Source organism: Psittacula echo (assembly GCF_963264785.1).
Source record: "Psittacula echo genome assembly, chromosome: 11".
Classification (NCBI taxonomy): domain Eukaryota; kingdom Metazoa; phylum Chordata; class Aves; order Psittaciformes; family Psittacidae; genus Psittacula; species Psittacula echo.
This window is the reverse complement of record NC_137746.1, coordinates 4,522,142-4,539,342: the sequence shown is the minus strand read 5'-3', so window position 1 is coordinate 4,539,342 and position 17,201 is coordinate 4,522,142. Positions and strand designations below refer to the sequence as shown.

The window sequence follows — 17,201 nt, the reverse complement described above, 5'->3', positions numbered from 1 at the left end:
TCCCAGTGACTCTTTAATCCCAGACTAATTCATGTGGTAAACCTCAGGCCCATGGATAAACACCAGTGACTGACATCTCCTCACTGAGGCAGCCTCTGCACTGGTCGGTGCCAGGAGATGCTTTGGTGGTCGTGTTCTACAGGGACAAACATGTAAGGGAGTACAGAAATAACTCAATTTTCCCACTCTATTTTTCTCCTGTGGAAAGATGAAAGCACTTGCATGGCTGTTTTTTGTCTTATAGATCTAGTAGAGCTTGGCTTCAGGTAGTGCCCCAAACTTAGGCTTTTCTGTGCCTTCTCCAAGCCCTACTTGTTTGAGGGGTGGAAGGAGCCCCTTCCCCATCCATTCTTTGGGCAGCATATATAGTTTGGCTTCCAGATCGATTTATTTTGTTCTGGGAAAAGCAGAACCACAGGCAGGGCTGCAGCACTGAAGGATTCAGGCTTTGGTTTGTGTGCAAACACTGATAAGAGCTGGTAGCTGAAGGATTAGAGGACCTTCTACTGGGATTTGGCAGAAGCTCAGGTGCCTTGTCTGTAACAGCAGGTCTTCTGCTTGCTTTTTCAGGCTGCACTGATGTAGCTTTCTGCCTGACCAGCAGTTCTGAAATGACCTTTGTCTTTCCTGGTGTTCTTCCAGCAAACGGCTCCTGTGTGACGTGGTGATTGTGGCTGAAACCGTGGAGATGGAAGCACACCGCGTGGTGCTTGCGGCCTGCAGCCCTTACTTCTGTGCGATGTTTACAGGTACTCTTCTTGACACCACACACTGTACTTGGGTTTAATGGGCTATTGCAAACCCAGGGGCTTCTGGCTGTGTCTCTGATAGGAGCTGAGCACAGGCAGTAGGAATGGCCTGCAGGGAAAGGGTTTCCTTAAGGAAGAAGTAGTAGATGGTTAGGTCTGCAGCTTGCTGCACTCGCTGGGTGATGCTGGTCTTCCTTGACTAATTCCTTGAGGCATGGTGTATGGGTGTGGGGTGAGTAGGTAGCACGTGAGTCATGGGAAGGTTACTATGAGGTTTGGCCCACTGCTTTTTGGGTTGTTTTTTCCCTCCTTAACAAGACCTTGGGTCATGAAAACACATCATTAACATCAAGCACGTGTGCAGTGCCCTAAATGCTCATGGTGCACATCAAAGGAGTAGCTGGCAGAGAAGTTGTAGTTTGAAGGCTCAGCCCTGCTGATGCTGATTTGCAGTCACAGATGTTTAATCTCCCATGGCACTGTTTGCTGTTGCCCAAAATAACACTGTTGTTCTCTGGATCCCAGTGTGTTTTGGCAGCCTGATATATTTTGGTAGCGCAACTTCAGTGTGAAGGGAAGAAGAGGGCAAAATTTTTACTCTCATTGCCTGATCCTTATAGCAGGTTACTTTGGAGGCAGTGCCCAGGTGAGGCAGTGAGAAAAGCCATGCTAGTCCCAAAGCAGGGCAGAGACCAGCTTATTTAAGTCATTCTAGCATTCTAGCATCCTTCGTTTTTGTTGCAGTCCTTTCCAGGAGCTGACTTAACCAAATACAAAGAAATGCTTGTACTCTCCATGGGATGGTTGTTACCGTGAGGTCTGAGTTTTGTCCCTGTTTCATGTCCCTTTGCCTGCAGTCTGGGAGTTGCTTCTTCCTTTTTAAAAGCCATTTGGTTAGACCTTGGTTTATTTGCTCTGCTGGATGCAGAGCACAGTGTTTTGGGTGCTGAGGTGCTGGCACAGGGTGCCCGGGGAAGCTGTGGCTGCCCCATCCCTGGCAGTGTTCAAGGCCAGGTTGGACACAGGGGCTTGGAGCAAGCTGCTCTAGTGGAAGGTGTCCCTGCCCGTGGCAGGGGGTTTAAGGGGTCCCTTAAAGCAAATGCTGCTCAGAGGTGACTGTTAGTGTAGGTAACCTTGAGGAGGAGCTGCGAGTGTTTGTGATGCTCCTTCCTCATGAGAAGTTTAGGAAAGAAAAATGATTGTCAAACCCCTCTGCTCCTTAGAGGTCACCCTATTGGGAAGGTGGTGGTGTGGGCTGCTCATGTTTCCGTGCAGGAATTCTCCAGGCTGTGTAATCCCTCACACTGTGAGTTAAACAGTAATCAGCTAACCACCGTCATGTGGCCCTCTCTGCAGCAGCCCTGGGCTGGGTGACAGCCTGTCTCTGGGGGCAGAGGGTCACACAAAGACCAGTTCTCCCTTTGCTTTTGGTCTGGTCCCAGGTTTCTAAGGTGTGAATCTCTCTGTTGCAAAGACAGAATGCATGATGTTCTTCCAGTTGTGTGGTGGTTCACTCTCTGGAGGGGGACATTATACAATCACAGCTTGAGTAGTGGTTGATTGTCATGGCTTGGTTGTTTGGGGTTTGTTTCTGCACATCAGCCAAGCAAAACAATGGCTTGGGGCAGCCACACCACATGGGTGTTCGCAGGATGGGCAGGAGCTGCTGCTCTGTCCGCACCAGAGGAGCCAGTTTGTGGGGGCACATGGAGCTGGGGGGTCTCCTGGCAATGCCAACAGTTGCATGGTAGTGAGTGATCAGTGTCAAGCTGTGAACAGTGAGAAACAATCTGACACCTTCAGCTCATCCCTCTTTGCCTGATGCTTGCTCTATGTGCCCTGTCCCTGTAAGTTGGGCCTGACTTGGGGCTCATAACCTTGGGGGTCTTTCCTAAACTATCTAGTGTCCTTTGGTTAGCTATTCCACTTTGAAATAGCTTTGGAAAGTCTGATAAGCAGGCACATATTCCATTTGTATCTTAGACTGCTGAAGGAGAGATAGTATCCAGCACTTCCTCGAGTGTCCCTTCCCATACAAGCTTTCTAAGAGCATTTTGAATGGTGGCAGCTCCTCGTTGGCACCATTCTCTGGGGATGATTTGGGACAGTAATTTCTATCCATTTAGAGGAAAACCCAATCATTTCAGAAAGGATAACAGATACTTCAGGGGTGCTGCCAGGACTGCTCCTGTGAGATACCCCGGGGGAGCTTCAGCAGTTGTGAAGGAGGAAGCAGAAACCTCCCTTGTAGGTCTTGTGTGCTGCTTCAGAGCGCTCGTGCCATGCATGAGAGCCTGTGGTTTCGTTATCCAGTGCACTTGTGTGCTCCTTCAGCGTATCTCTGACTTAGGGAACAACAAAAGCTGGAGAAAGCAGGGAAGCCTCCCTGGAGCACAGTCCGTAGGAGGCAGGGCAGGCTGCTGTGCAGGGTAAACAAGGCACTGCGGGCTGCTGTGGTTTTGACTGTGGTTTGTCTTGTGACAACGCAGGAGAGCTCTGCCTTCTCCCTGCCCTCATGAGCAGAGGGGAATGGAGAAAGCACTGCAGGGTGTTGAGGGTGATGCATGAAGGGCTTGTCTTCACGAGGGGCTGGTGTCTGCAGAGTCTATCACCTAAGGAGGGGCTGTTAGGAGCCACTCTGCCTGTTTACCTGCCTTTGCTCCCTCCTACCCTGTTCCCTGTGTCTGCCTGACTGCAGCAGTGCGGGGTCAGGGTCTGTGCAGTGCCTGGTGCCGGGCAGCCCTTATGTATGATGTGGTGCTAGTGCTTTGAATTACTCTGTAATTAAGGTATCAGGTAAGGCTTGAGTCTTGAGGTGAGACATCCTGGAGGGCGGGTTTTGTGGGCTTTAAAGTGTGGGTGCTTTTTTCTGAAGGAGTGTAGGATAAGATGCCCAAATTGACCCACCATTCAGCTGCCCTTAGCCGTGCTGCAGAGGCTGCATTTGCCTTGGGTCTGTGTTTGGAGAAGGGTCAGCTTGTTGCCTGCTCCTGTTGTGCACCAACCCCTACCTTGGTTCACTTCTATCTTCAGGTTCTTCCTTACTCCACAGCATTACAGACATGCCCAGAGCAGCTCCCTCAGGCAAGTGGCAGGCACTTGATCACAGCAGCGTGGCTGGGGGGCTGGATCCCATCCAACCATGAAGCCCAGCACACGAGGCTCCCTTTCCTCGTGGTGTGCAGGGCTGTTAGCAGAGCAGAGCAGGCTGTTAGCATGCAGGGCCAGCAGCTTGCTGGTGGGTGTGGGAGCCCACACAGCCTTTATTTTTGTTGCCTGTATCACATGAACACTGCAAAGACAGATGATGTTATCGGATCGGTCCCTTCAGGCTGTTTCTGTGTTGGTCTCTGCATGCTCCAAGCCTGCCCTTGGCCCGGGGCTCCAACTGCTCCATGTGTCCAAGGGGGGTGCTCCACAGGCACCTCCAACTCCACGGAGGCTGATGGGGACTGGCCTGTTCTCAGAAGCCCCCTCTCATCTCTGGAGATGTTTTGGGTTTTTTTGGGAGGAAGGAAGGGAGTGAAGGCAATGACATTTATTTTATCAACTAAAGAGTCCTATCTGCTTTGAAGGCCTCCCAGATGTAGGTCACTCATCCCTTTGTACTTGTGCATTGGTATTCATGAACTTCTCTGGATAACTTTTTACTGTTTAATTTTAAAAATTGAATTTGGGGCAAATATTGTTTCAGTCAACGTTTCCCTTGGGACGTTGTTGGCTCTGCTAATACTTATGCTCTGACCCCACTCCTGTTATTTACCTCCTTATTGGCATAAGTGAAGCCTGCAAAGGTCGGTTTCCAGGATCCAGATTTTGCTCAGGCTTGGGGCCCCCTTTAGCATCTGACTGCTGTGCACTTCATGTGCCCTGGCCACGTCTTGTCACACACTGTGCTGACATGTAGGCTGTAATTACCTCTCCCATCGGCTGCAGGAACTACTTTTCCTCTTAATCCCACAGCAGTAGTGAGTCACCAGGTTTCTTAGAGTAGTGATTATTCATGCCCAGGGTTAAGAGTTAACATTGCTTCGTGCTCTCCTTTGTTTAGCTTTGTTCTTTCGCTTACCCATTTCTTTCTGCTTGGGAGTTGATTCTTTCTTCTCTGTGGTTCCTCAAGATCTCGGTGATTAAAACCTGGGTGAGGTCACTGTGTGCGTGGGTGCTGGAGGGACCCTGGTGAGCTCCTTCTCCTCCTCCACACAGTTTGCTTTTGTTCCTCTGACGTGCTCCTGCTATGCATGGGGTACGTGTGTATGGTGCCTGCACTGCACATTCGCCGTAACAGCGATGGGGAAGGTGTGCATAAAGCACAGGTTCATGTAGAGTCTTTTACACAGATATGGGTTTTACTTGTGTATTCATAGGGGAAATTGTTGCTTTAGTTCTGTGCTAGTTACATATTTTAAGTTATATATTTGGAGGAATGGTGCAGTTTGGCTCCAAAGGCTGCCTTGCCTCTGAGGTGCGAGGTTGGGAAGGCGAGAGGTGAGAAATATGGCTTCCTGCAGAGATGCTCTGCATGGGGTGTAACTGTGTGGACAGGTTACAGCAGGGTAGATTAGGAGAGAAGCTTGCAGTGCACTGGGTGTAACTGGTAGCATGTGTGCTTGGTGCTGTTTCTAAACAAAGAGGGTAACGCTGCCTTGCTTTTATTGTAGGGTATACTCAAAGCACCCTAATTTAGCTGTTGCAGCTTACGTATCTACCCATCTTATCTATCCATCTCTATATATTAAATATATATAAATATATATATATTAAAAGCCCTCCTAAGACTTGTCCACACTCTCTTTGTCTCTGTGCTGAGACATGGTTGAGGGTCATGGTCGTACTGAAGGCTTTTTAGCCCCTATATGTGTTTGAATGCAGGTGAGCCATGGCAGGTTCGTTTCTGTCAAGAAATAGAGCTCATTGCATTTATTGACTTATTTTACAGTAGTGTCTTCAAATGTTGAGGTGCTTTCTAGGTGGCATTAGGAAGCTTCTGGGAATCTCACTGGCTGTCCTATGATGGTCATGGATCATGCCAGCGCAGTCTCTTAGTCAGATACTAGGACAATGTGCTGGATGTATGGGGAGCATAGTTCTGCATAGAGGTCCTGCAAAGCAAGCTATAACAGTCCTTTTGCAATGAATTTCAGGAGACATGTCTGAAAGTAAAGCCAAGAAGATTGAGATAAAAGATGTTGATGGGCAGACCCTGCGGAAGCTCATTGATTACATCTACACTGCCGAGATCGAGGTCACGGAGGAGAACGTGCAGGTAGGTCTGGTTCAGCACAGAGACCCAAGTGTAAAGCTTGAAACTCAAAGGCACAGGTCCTTTTGGGGGGGTGAGTGATCTCTTCAGCTGTAGAAAGTAGAAGGTTGAGCTTGAAAAGAGCTGCTTCAAGCCTCTGTTTAGTCTTGAGGCACTGTGCTGCTTTCCCCACTCTCAAATCGTGTTGTGTTTAGCTTTTGTGTTGAGCTTTTATAACAAGAGCAGGCATTTGCCTTCCAAGAAGCTGTGCTGACTTGTGGGTCACTCTGTCGAAGGTCAGAACACACTCAAACAAGCAGTGAGTCTAACGCTGTTTTAAGGTCATGGCAGAGGAATCTGGCTGTTAGTTTTTAAATCCTTCTGGGTAGTTTGAGTTGTTTGGCATAGCTTTGCGTCAAACACACTGTTCAGATGAGGCATTCTTCCTTTTTCCTTTGGTGTATGTGTGTGTACTCAGTCTTGAATTTCTTTGAGGTAAATATTTGTCCAGAAGTGGAAAGAGTAATTGAAAGGCAGCCTACAGATAAAGTGGGATGCTCAGGAAGGGAGCGTTTTGCAGCATCACGTGGCTGTGGCTGCTGGTAAAGCTTTTTCTTTGACTCTGCTTGTATTTGTGGTATGAAAACAGCTGTGTACTTAGGCACTGATTTCTGGAAGGGATGCTGGGTGCTCGTGTGGGGATGTGCTTTTTGGTTGGTCTTCTTTTTTGTTTGCAAGTGGCAGTTTGGATCTCTGTGACTTGGTCAGTGTCAGTGATGCCGGAGAGATGAACAATATTGCATTCTGTTGACCTAATTAACATGGCAAAATTAGACTGGCTGTGCTTGAAATGAGGTTGTTGCTGTGGATGGGACATGCTCTTCTGCTCTAGTCCTTCAGGGAGGGTTCTTGTTGATCTATTGCTCCTCCTGCAGAACTTGGACAAAACCCTGAGCTGTGTCCACTCTGCAGTCTAAGCCCTGGTCCATCCTTCATGACCTAAGTCTGTTGGTGCTTTTCTTGCCCCTTTCACCCTCCAGTTTTACAAACTTGACTTTCTGGCATGCTCTTAACCTGACAGTTGTCACATTGGAAGAACTGAGACTCTGTTTGCCCTATGATGAGGCTGAGGGTGAGCAGCAAGGAGACTTTCAGGATGCCATTACAGCAAAGAAGCTGTGTTCAAACACAACTGTGTGGGTCGTTTGGACTAGCTGTCTGCTGTGTAGCCCATGCTTAATGGCAGTGTATAGCCAGGGTCATAAGGACCTGAGATACATTACTTTGATGGGGAATTGGGATATAGTTCCTTGGACCGCTGGGATCTTCCATTACTGGAAGAAAAATGTCATTTACACACTCTGAAGCTGGTCTATTTTTCTGTGGGAAACGTGCAGGCTTATATCCATGTGCTTTCCGAAACGTATGCTTCCTTCCATGCTGCTGGTTGTTAGGTGGCCCAGGAGCACCCACGCAGCACGTGGGACGTGCCATCTGCTGAGCTGGCCCCACTTGGTTTGCTGAATGAAGCATTGAAGTGACTACACGTGCTCTGGCTGCTTTCCCATGGGAGCATTTCAGTGCTCAAGTGCAGCTGTACCTGGTATAAGCAGTGCTGTGTGAGCTGGAGCAGGCTGCAGAGCCCAGTCCTGCTCTGTGCTGGCAGCATCGCTCTGCCCAGAAGGTCTACGAAGCAATCCAGATGTTACCTTTGCTGAGCAACTGGAAAGCTATCTATCTTAGTAAAACCTAACCAAACCCTGCCTTCTGTTTCTTAGGGATTACAAAGAGTTAAAGTAAAAGCCCTGTCTATATTCTGGCTTTCATCTCTCAGACAGTAAGATAAAACAATGTGAGTTTGGTGGATACTAAGGTTTGGGCATAACGTTTTTTGCCCAATATAGTAAAGTAGGTCCTTTTACTGCAGGATTTATTTAAATGACTACTCTGTGAGTAACTCTTCAGGCTGGAGGTAAATTAATCCGTGGGAGCTAAGAAATGAAGCTGATCTCATGCAAGATTAACTGACTACTTTAAATTTTATGAAGTGATAAAAATGTCCATGCTGCAAACGTTTGATGGAATTTAATGTATTTTTGGTGATGAAACCAATAGTTTAAAGAGAAATTTCCATCCTGTCTCTGGGTGTTTTATCCCTGAACAGAATTCCATGCTGGAAAGATGCCTCTGTAGTGCCTGTCTGCGTTGCTTCAGCAATGCTTGAGCATGGCGAGACTTTGTTTTCTGAGCAGGTATCTCTTGAGATCTGCTATTGCCTTGCCATGCACACTGATTTCTAGCAGGGCAAGGGTGCATTTTTATAGGGACTTTTCAGGCTTCCTCAGCAGCTGGAAGAATCAGTTTCTGGATGTAGGTGCTGGGTGATTTCATTGTAGAAACTACAAGAAAAAAGGTTGCTAAATGGTATTAACTGAACAGATGCAGCTGAGCTACCCAGACATGTGAATGCATAAAAGACAGAATCTTGTCAGGGAGCAAACCAGAACGAGAGCAGAATTGAAATGAGAAAAAGATGAGCAGTGAAGGAACATGCAGTGCAGCAATGAGTGTTCCCAGGCGTGCTCCAGTGCTGAGCTGCGCCCAGCACTTTGCAAGAAGCCTTTTTACAGTACTTTTGTTGTTTCTTTTCTAATATAAACCTAGGGTTTTTTTTGCTTTTATAAGCCTGATATGGTGCTCAGGAAGTGAGACTCTTTCTCTAAGCATATATTTTTGTAGCTGGTTGTAATTTCAATGCACCAAGTGTGCTTTTTGTTTTTAAGTAAGGAAGGATGTGTGTACAAGGGGCCAAGCTGTCCAGTCAGTTCCAGTCATCGCCTGGGTAGTGAATTACTGGAGGGGTTCATGCAATTCCTCCTCAACAGGATGCCCCAAGTGTGAATGTAAAAGGGGATTTTCAGTCCACCTTGGCTCCTTGAAGGAGAGCACTGAGCCCACGTGGCAGCAGATACCCTCTTCTAACCCCATTAGGGGTATGTGGGTGAGAATCCTGCTTTTTATGCATTGGAACCTCATTTTTAGAGCAGGATTTCAAGGCAGTATAGATTGCAGTAGTAGGAGGGCTGAGGGATGGTGAGTGACAGAGAGGCTTCTGTGCTGAGCAGTGTTTTGCCTCTGAAGACACATTTGGGATTTAACCTCCCACGTGTTTGGAAGGTGTGGAGCAGAGGAAAGACTTCTGTCTTCCATTGCAGTCATGGTGTAGCCTCAGAAAAACTCTTCCTGGGATTTCTTTCGCTGCTGCCTTCTGTTGCTCCTCTTCCGTTGCACCTCGCATCAAGGCTGGTTGTAAAGATTCAGATGAGTGACAAAAAAGATGTCATTCATTTGAAGGTGGAGCTGGATGAATTTATTTGGATGATAGCTGTACAGGGAGGAAAACTGAAGAGAACAACTTGGGGAAGTTCACAGGTGCTCATGTGCAGCCCTGGCTGGCTTCAATTGAAACTGTATGCACATGCTCCTGCTCCCTACCTGTGCGGAGTAGCTGGCTCTTGTCACATACTTATCCCTTGAACTTTTCAGTACGGCCTTGATTTGCAGCTGAACTGGCTGTATTACTCCTTGCTTTCCAATGCTCCTATCAAACCTGCCAGCTCAGTGAGTAGTGAGTGAGGAGCCCTCTTGTCCTGTGAAGACACTTGTATCTCTGGGTGTTGACAGTGAATACCTTCTCAGGGTGTCCCACCCGTCCTCACTGATGGCCCTTAATTACCTGCAGGCAGCCTGAGAATTACCCTCCCAGTTAAGAAAGCCACTGCCATTGGGGTTGTAATGATTCCCTGGGAAAAGGCCTGGTTAACCTGATTCCACAGTGAAATCCTTAGGAGTGAGGTGCTGCATACCACGTGTGTGATGTGTCCTTGTGTATTACCACAGCTGGAGACATGGCTCATATAGACAGAATGAAATCTGAAATCAGTTCTCTGGAGGAAATAGGTATGGAAACTGTCAGCTCTGCAGACATAGTAATTGTGATGAAAAATGGCTTGAGAAAGGAGGAAAAAGCTTTGCTAGAAGTTGTAGCATTTCCTTTTCAGAAGTATGCTTCTGCACCTCAGCTTTCCCTAGGGACTTGGGACTTCACAACAAGGAAGGAGAGCATCTGTGGCAGATGGAGTTTGAATGATAAAGTGGATAAGTGGGTCAGTTCACTCCAAAAGCTGCAACTATAGTAGGAACAAGCCCAGGATGAGCTAGAGTGCCCTCCAGCTCAGCTATAGGAGATGCAATAAATTGTCCTCCCTGGAGCAAAAGCTCTTTGCCATCCATAGTCCTCCTAGACTGCTGGAGAGCTCTGGTCAACAGCAGCACTGACTTCTCCAAGGTGTTACAGCGGTTGGATTGGGCTGTCCTAGACCTATTTTAAATTGGATTGCCCTAAGAGAAAGATGAGGAGAAAGTTGTGGATGTGGCACCAGAGGACTGTGCTGTGCCTGAGGGATGTGTCTCCACAGTTTCATCCCACTGTTTAATCAAGGGATATCTGCTCTGTGCGGTGAAGATGGAGAAGGCAGATCAGGAGGAAGTTGCCAGTGGCTCCCCTGTTTTCTCTTTCACCTCTGTATCCCTTGTCCTTCTCATGCCTGCTCCGGGGGAGGTTTTGTCCCTCATCTGTCACACATACCTCTGCCTGGGCTGTTTCACCCCAGGTGGAGCAATTAAGAAGCATCGTTGTTTATTACCCTCTGCACTGCCTGGTAGCAGCTGGGGAGTGATACAGCCCAATTGCCTTCCTTGCACTGAAAAGCCACACCACAGCGATGTATAGTTTTCTCTCTGCTGCTTGTGCAGTTTAGAGCTGTTCATTTAAAACTGAGTATTTAACCTGCCCTGCAAACACAAATTGTGCTTGTTTCTCTGGTCACAGATTCCCTTGGGAAGGTGCTTGTGGGAGCTGTGGCCCTGTTTGGGCAGATGTGCAGTCCCAGCTGTGGCCCTGGATTTTGCTGACGTTACCGCCACTACTTTCGATTTGCCTTCCAATTTGACTTGATTTTCAAAGCTGCTTTTAAGCTTTAGTACATTCCCTGCCTTGGGGATGCTCCCAAGGCCAGGATGCTCCTTTCCCAGTTTCTCACAGGAGGAATGGTGCAGGTTAACTTTTGGCTAAGGTTACCTGGAACTAACTCCAGTCTGAAGTCCACCATTAATGCCCTGCCTATTGAATGAACTTTATAGCAACTCAGAGCACTTTTGGATGAAAGATGTTTCTAGTTCAGAGACATCAAAGGTTCATGAAAGCATTTGTTTGCACAGCCAATGTTGTGTCAAACTTGAGATTGGTACAGTCTGCAGAGCGAAAGAGCACAGCAGGTGAAATAGATGGTTATGGGAAATATATATATATATATATATATATATATATACACCCCCCATAGATGAGGTTCTGGGCATAACTTATTTAGCAAAGAAGTCAATCTCAGTAGTAATAGCAGATAATTTTGGCATAGTTTCAGAAGCCAGTTGGGTTTTGGTGCAGGTGCTGATCTGGTAGAGAAGCCAGCTCCCTGTAAATCATGACCAGCGGCTGAAGTTCAAATATTAAGAGCCAAATCCAGACCCAAGTGAGTAACTTGCCTGGATATTCATGGTGTTGCAGTTTGGTCCTGCTGCATGTTTAGGCAGGGCATTTCCTCTTGTTATTTCTAAAGGAAACAGACTTCATGCTAGCGGATATCCTTTGCTTGCTTTTCGCCTTCCCTGGTAAAAACAAGAGGAGTGCTGAGATGTTCAGCTGGGAAGTAAGGAAGAGAAGATCCACTCATCTCTCAATGAGCTACTTATATAGCCTACTTCTGAAAAGTATTATATGATAATACCCTTTCCTAATAACTGCAGTGGTGTAAGGCTTCTTCTACGCTGCCCTCTCAAGCCAGCATGAGGCTGTAATAGCAGTACTAGGATGTCCAAAGGGCTGTAGCACGTGGATATTAGTGATGGTGGTGAGTATCATCACAGCTGCCTGGTTTAGAGGCAATATCCCAAAACACTCAAGGTAAGCAGCCTCCTGGATTTTCAGGCATGTGCACTGGATGGACAGGGATTGCATGGGGGAAGCTCTGCCGGGTATGTGGCCAGAGACGGTTTGCACAGAGTCTGATTTCTTCACCCACAGCCTTTATATAGCTCAAGTGCTCACCTTTCTGCTGATATAAAGAGATGGTTCAGGTAGACAGAAAGTGATTCACAGCTAGGTTTCAAGACTACCAGAGCATTGCTATCTTGTTTTGATCAAACACACACACTAATCTCCTCCTGGCATCAAGTGGCTCTGGCCAAAACAGGCTCCCTGATTAATTGATTTCTCTTCTGGTTTTATTGCTGCCCAATACACTGTACAGCTGCTCTGGAGCTGGAATGAGTCAAGGGCCGAGGAAGGACTTGGGGCAGGTTGTGAGCATCCTGCCTTGATGTGGAGCGGCACTGTGGGGCAGGTGAGCAGGGGCAGGGAAGGGGATCTCTTTTTCCCTTCCCTGCCATGAAGACCCAAGAGGTGAATGCTTGTAACCTGCTTGTTTTGTTTAACAGACACTTGAGTCAGGAATAATTTTCCGGATGTCTGTGCTCAGATGGTGAGCACAGATGCCTTGTTGGAAGGACATGTGTGAAGCAGCCAGAGCCATGGAAGAGCTGGGATAAGACACGTCTGCAGTTGTTGTACGACATAAGAAAGGAAGTAGCTGATGTCACAGGCTGTAACATCCCGACCAGCTCTATTTTCTACTTCCTGCCCTGCTCACTGACCTCAAAGGTGTTTTTTCCAGCAGATGTCACATTCCTGATGCACTTCTGGCTCCCTTTTTGGCAATCAGTTTTGTAGATACAAAGCAGTACCTCATTTTCAGATGCAGTCATGAGCCACAGGTATCCACAGCATTTAGTGTGACTGAAAAAGATGAATAGTTGGCCCCTGAAAGCTTTGATGCCACCAAAACCTGCCTGAGCTTCTGTGCACTCCCTCTCTTACACAGCAGGTTGGGCACCCTGCTCACAAGACAATATGGTTTTGTTGGAAATAAAGTTCAAGGTTTTGAGAAGTGCTGGGCTGCTCTGCATGTGATGGTAATGCATCAAATATAATATCTATGTGCAGGACCTGCTTGCAGCAAAGCCAGAAATTCAGGTGCATCCATGGTTGCTTGCATCTTGTCCTCCCTTTATCTGCCTTGAGGTCTTGTGGGGAGAAGATGTGAGAAGAAGAGTTCTGCTTTTAGCCCAGCTGGGATAGCTGTTTCCATCTCTCAGAGCACGGATGGGGATTTTCTGCATACAGATACTGCTAAGACTTTAACCTTCCTTCCTGTACCCTACAGAGATGTGTCCCCATCTGATGGGAATTGCATCTGATTCTTGCAGTCTCTGAATCAAGCTTTCTTTGTTGCTAACTCTCATTCCCCTTTCTTGCCAACTCTCATCCCCCTTTCTTGCCTCTGCAGGTTTTGTTGCCAGCTGCTAGTTTACTGCAATTGATGGATGTCAGGAAAAACTGCTGTGATTTTCTCCAGTCCCAGCTGCATCCCACAAACTGCCTTGGAATCCGAGCTTTTGCCGATGTGCACGCGTGCACCGAACTGCTGCAGCAGGCGAATGCCTACGCAGGTGAGGGGAGGGTTGTCTGTTTATTGAGCTAAACCTGCTTCTAGGTACAATAACTTGTAGGTTGAGCAGGATCAGCACATCCTGGTTGGTTTCTTCATGCTTCTGCTATGAGAACAGGGAAGGGAATTCTTTATTGGATTGTAGACTTGTAGCTTTCTGTGATACTGCAAGTTGTGGAATGTGGTTCGATCACATGGGAACACCTAAAGAGGTAAAAAACCCACTGATCCTCTGGATCCCAGCCCACAGAATAGTTCCCTAGTATGTTCCTAGTAAGCTCTTTGGCTGCCTGTTCAACAACAATGTTGGCATGCTGGTGTCCTCCTTGGGAGAAAAGTAGGCAGTGCTGGGGATTTGTGCATTCTAGGAGTAAATGGCATTGGGCAGAGTGAAATCCCACCTGGAAGCGGGAACACTCAGCTAAAATTTCCCTGTAGTCTGAGCCTCTGATCTGTGGAGCAATGGCCACTTACCCCAGGGGGTGGATAGGCTCTTGTTTCCTTGAGAGTGGATGTGCTTGTCTGCAGTAAGTATATGCAGGCAGTGGCTTTCAGCATTTCTTCTCTGTTGTAAATACAAAGATTTTCAAGCAGCCCCATGCTCTTCATTCCCAGCACTTCCCAGTCTCCTCTGGCAGAGCTGCCCTTGACCTCTGCTTGGGAGAAGCTGGTTTTTTTTCTGTTTTTCTATCTATTTGAATAGGGAAAAATACACCTGCAGTCCCCAAGCACCTGCAGCCCCCAAGCACCTGCAGCATGTTTCTTGGTCTAGTTTTGTCCTTCATGGGACCATAAGTAGGCTCAGTGGAATAAAAACGTGCCCACCAAGTCCTCCCCTATTCTGCTGCAAATAAAAGTAAAACCTTTTCAGCTGCTCAGGCTGTATTATCCCCTGGAGGAAAAGGTACCCTGGAAGGAATGGTTAATTGTATAAAGGCTTGCTTGTAATATCTCGTTATCCTTGCTTCCAGGCCCTGTTTAATCTTTAACCCAACAAGCAGCGCATTCACTGTATATTTATTTGGTTGTTTGGCGATTAGGAAGTCTGCTTTGTTGTTTTATTGGCCTTCGTAAGTCCCAGTTAGTACAACGGCCCATGTAATGTTAATGGAACTCCATTAATAAAAATGCCATTAAAATTCTTTTCACTGTTGTTTATGTAACAGAGTTAAACCAAGACAGAAGTCCCCATGCTCAAGGGTCCATGTGTGCATGAGCTCAGTGTCTTGAGAAAAGCTTGGTTCTGGCCACTGGATAACTTGAGGAGGAGGAGGAACCTCCTTGATGCAGGCACAAGTTACTGTATTAAAATCAGTAAATATTTTTACTTGCTTCCAACTAATAACAAGAGATCAAATGTCTTTCTATTGCCAGATGCTAGTCCAGAATGAATAGGAGATTGTGTCCAGAAGTCAGAGTGCATCCAGCTTACTGTGTGGGGAGTATTTCCTGCTTCTCAAACACTTAAGGCCAGAAGACTTCATTAGGTCTTATTTCCAGCATAATAGAGTGTTAAACTTTATCCAGATACTGCTGTTTTTAGTCAGAGCCTTTGGCTTAGCTGTGGTGTGTTGGCCCCATCTGACCAAGTGGGGTTCATGGTTGGACAAGCCCAAATGCCCTCAGCACCAGCGTTGGTGAGGAGTTGTTCAGGTGTGATCTCCAAACTGCTCCTCTCATGCCAGCTTGTGTCCCTGTGATGCTGCTTTTTGGTAGGCTAAAGACTTTGCAGATGTGAAAACTAGAGGCAGATCTTGCTGCTGAGGGAGCTCTTTGGATAAATGAGTCTCAGCTTCTCTAAAGCTGAAGGATTAAAGCTTTAAAAAAGCATTTTCAGACAGTGTGCCTGAGATCCATGTTTCTGTATTTCAACCAAAGATAAATGCGACTCAGCTAATGGCAGGTGAGATTAAATTGGCGTGTATATGTAACACATTCTTGCAGAGCTAAAACTGCCTGCAACTGCCTAACAGTGATTTTTTTTTACCTGGAAATTGCTTTTTAGAAAGCAATTCTTTCCTAGTGCCCTTTGGCTAGATGGGAAGCTTGCCAGACTTGATGAGCCTTTTTGGACCTGTATTGCAATCAGTCATAATTCTCCCAGTCTGGGATTATAAACAGTGATGTGTATTTTGTGGCTCTCAAAGTTACAGCATGTAGGGATTTAGAAGCAAAAAAGGAGAAGAAGGGATTTGTTCAGTTGCAGACTTCAGTGGAAAGGAAGAGAATCTTGGGGAAGATGGGTGCTGGGGGTTTGGAGCAAAGGGAAAGGTTGAATTTACACATTTGGGGGAAAGAAGGAAAAGGTGGAAGGAGAGACATACTGATCCCATACTGATTTAGCGGGGTACCCTAGGATCCTTCACTCTTTGCTGCTGAGTGTATGCACCAAACTTTGGCTAATTCATGTTAAAGATGGGCTTTCCTTTGAATACCTACAAGTATGAAGGACCTGGAATCTCTCATCCAGGTTTGAGCAGATCTGATTCTGTTTAACTCATTGAAGTGGGCAAGAACTGAATTTCAATGTGGCCAGGTTATGTGCTACTTCAGAAAGGCACCGTCTCTTCTGAACTACCACTTCTAAATCCTATTTGTCACTTTGCAAAGGTACTTGGAAGGTACTTGGTGGCTTTGCAGAAAGCTCAGCTCCCATCTAGTGTCATTTGTGAAAGTGTCTCATGGGGCTTGTGTTACTGGCAATAACATCCCATTTCTTTAACCTGCTCTGAGGCTGTTTTGTGTTTCTGTTCCACCATGCAGCCGCAGTGTATTGCTTGTCTCTGGTGCTCAGAGCTGTGACGGCAGCAGCTCTCTGAATGCTGTAGTCCTGTTGACTTGGAATGTGGATTTCATTATAATTTTCTGTTCCCCCTTCTCGTTTGTTGAACAGAGCAGCACTTCCCTGAGGTGATGCTGGGAGAAGAATTTCTTAGCCTTAGTCTGGACCAGGTTTGCAGTTTAATATCAAGTGACAAGCTCACAGTCTCCTCTGAAGAAAAGGTACAGTAAATTGTATAGCAACAGCCAATGTAAGAATGCCTGAATATTTCTAGATCTTACACCAGGAACTGTTCTCATGTTGTGCTCTTTAGGGGCCATTTTCCAACAGATTGCATGGAAAGGAAAACTAAAAATAATGTGAATCCTAAACCCACATAAAAATGACCTTCACTTGCTTGTTCTTTGTAGGAAGTAATGATTTTCAGATCTGTATCACTTCCAAAAGCCCTGGGGGGCAGAACAGAATACCTTCCCTCTCTGGAAAACTAGGAACCTCCCATCTGCTCTTGTGTAAATCTCTTGTTACCTGCTGTAAATCCCCCCCAAAGGTGAATTTCATTAGGCCAGGGAGCAATATTGGCTTCTGTTGCATATCAGGCAGGACAACTAAAGGAGGCCAACCAAGAGGGAAGGAAGGAAACATTTTTCTGACATCATCAGTATTTTTAATGGCAGATGGGAGAAAAAGGGCACAGTTTGATGTTATTTTGTGGCTGAAACGTTCAGCACACCTTGTGCAGCCTGTAGTCCTGGAAAGGAGGGTGACCAGGGGTTACAGCACTTGGTGAGCACCAGGTCCAGCCA

The 17,201-nt window shown here is 46.7% G+C and overlaps 1 protein-coding gene across 1 annotated transcript in view; it reads left to right on the top strand.

The window, feature by feature from the left end:
* The window catches only part of KLHL3 (kelch like family member 3), a 41,563-nt gene that overhangs the window by 9,763 nt on the left and 14,599 nt on the right, over window positions 1-17,201 (top strand). Inside the window, exons 3-6 of the mRNA XM_080627291.1 lie at window positions 643-749; window positions 5,894-6,015; window positions 13,452-13,614; window positions 16,507-16,616. Of these exons, the coding sequence (XP_080483417.1) occupies window positions 643-749; window positions 5,894-6,015; window positions 13,452-13,614; window positions 16,507-16,616 (502 nt within the window). The remainder of the gene's footprint in view (window positions 1-642; window positions 750-5,893; window positions 6,016-13,451; window positions 13,615-16,506; window positions 16,617-17,201) is intronic.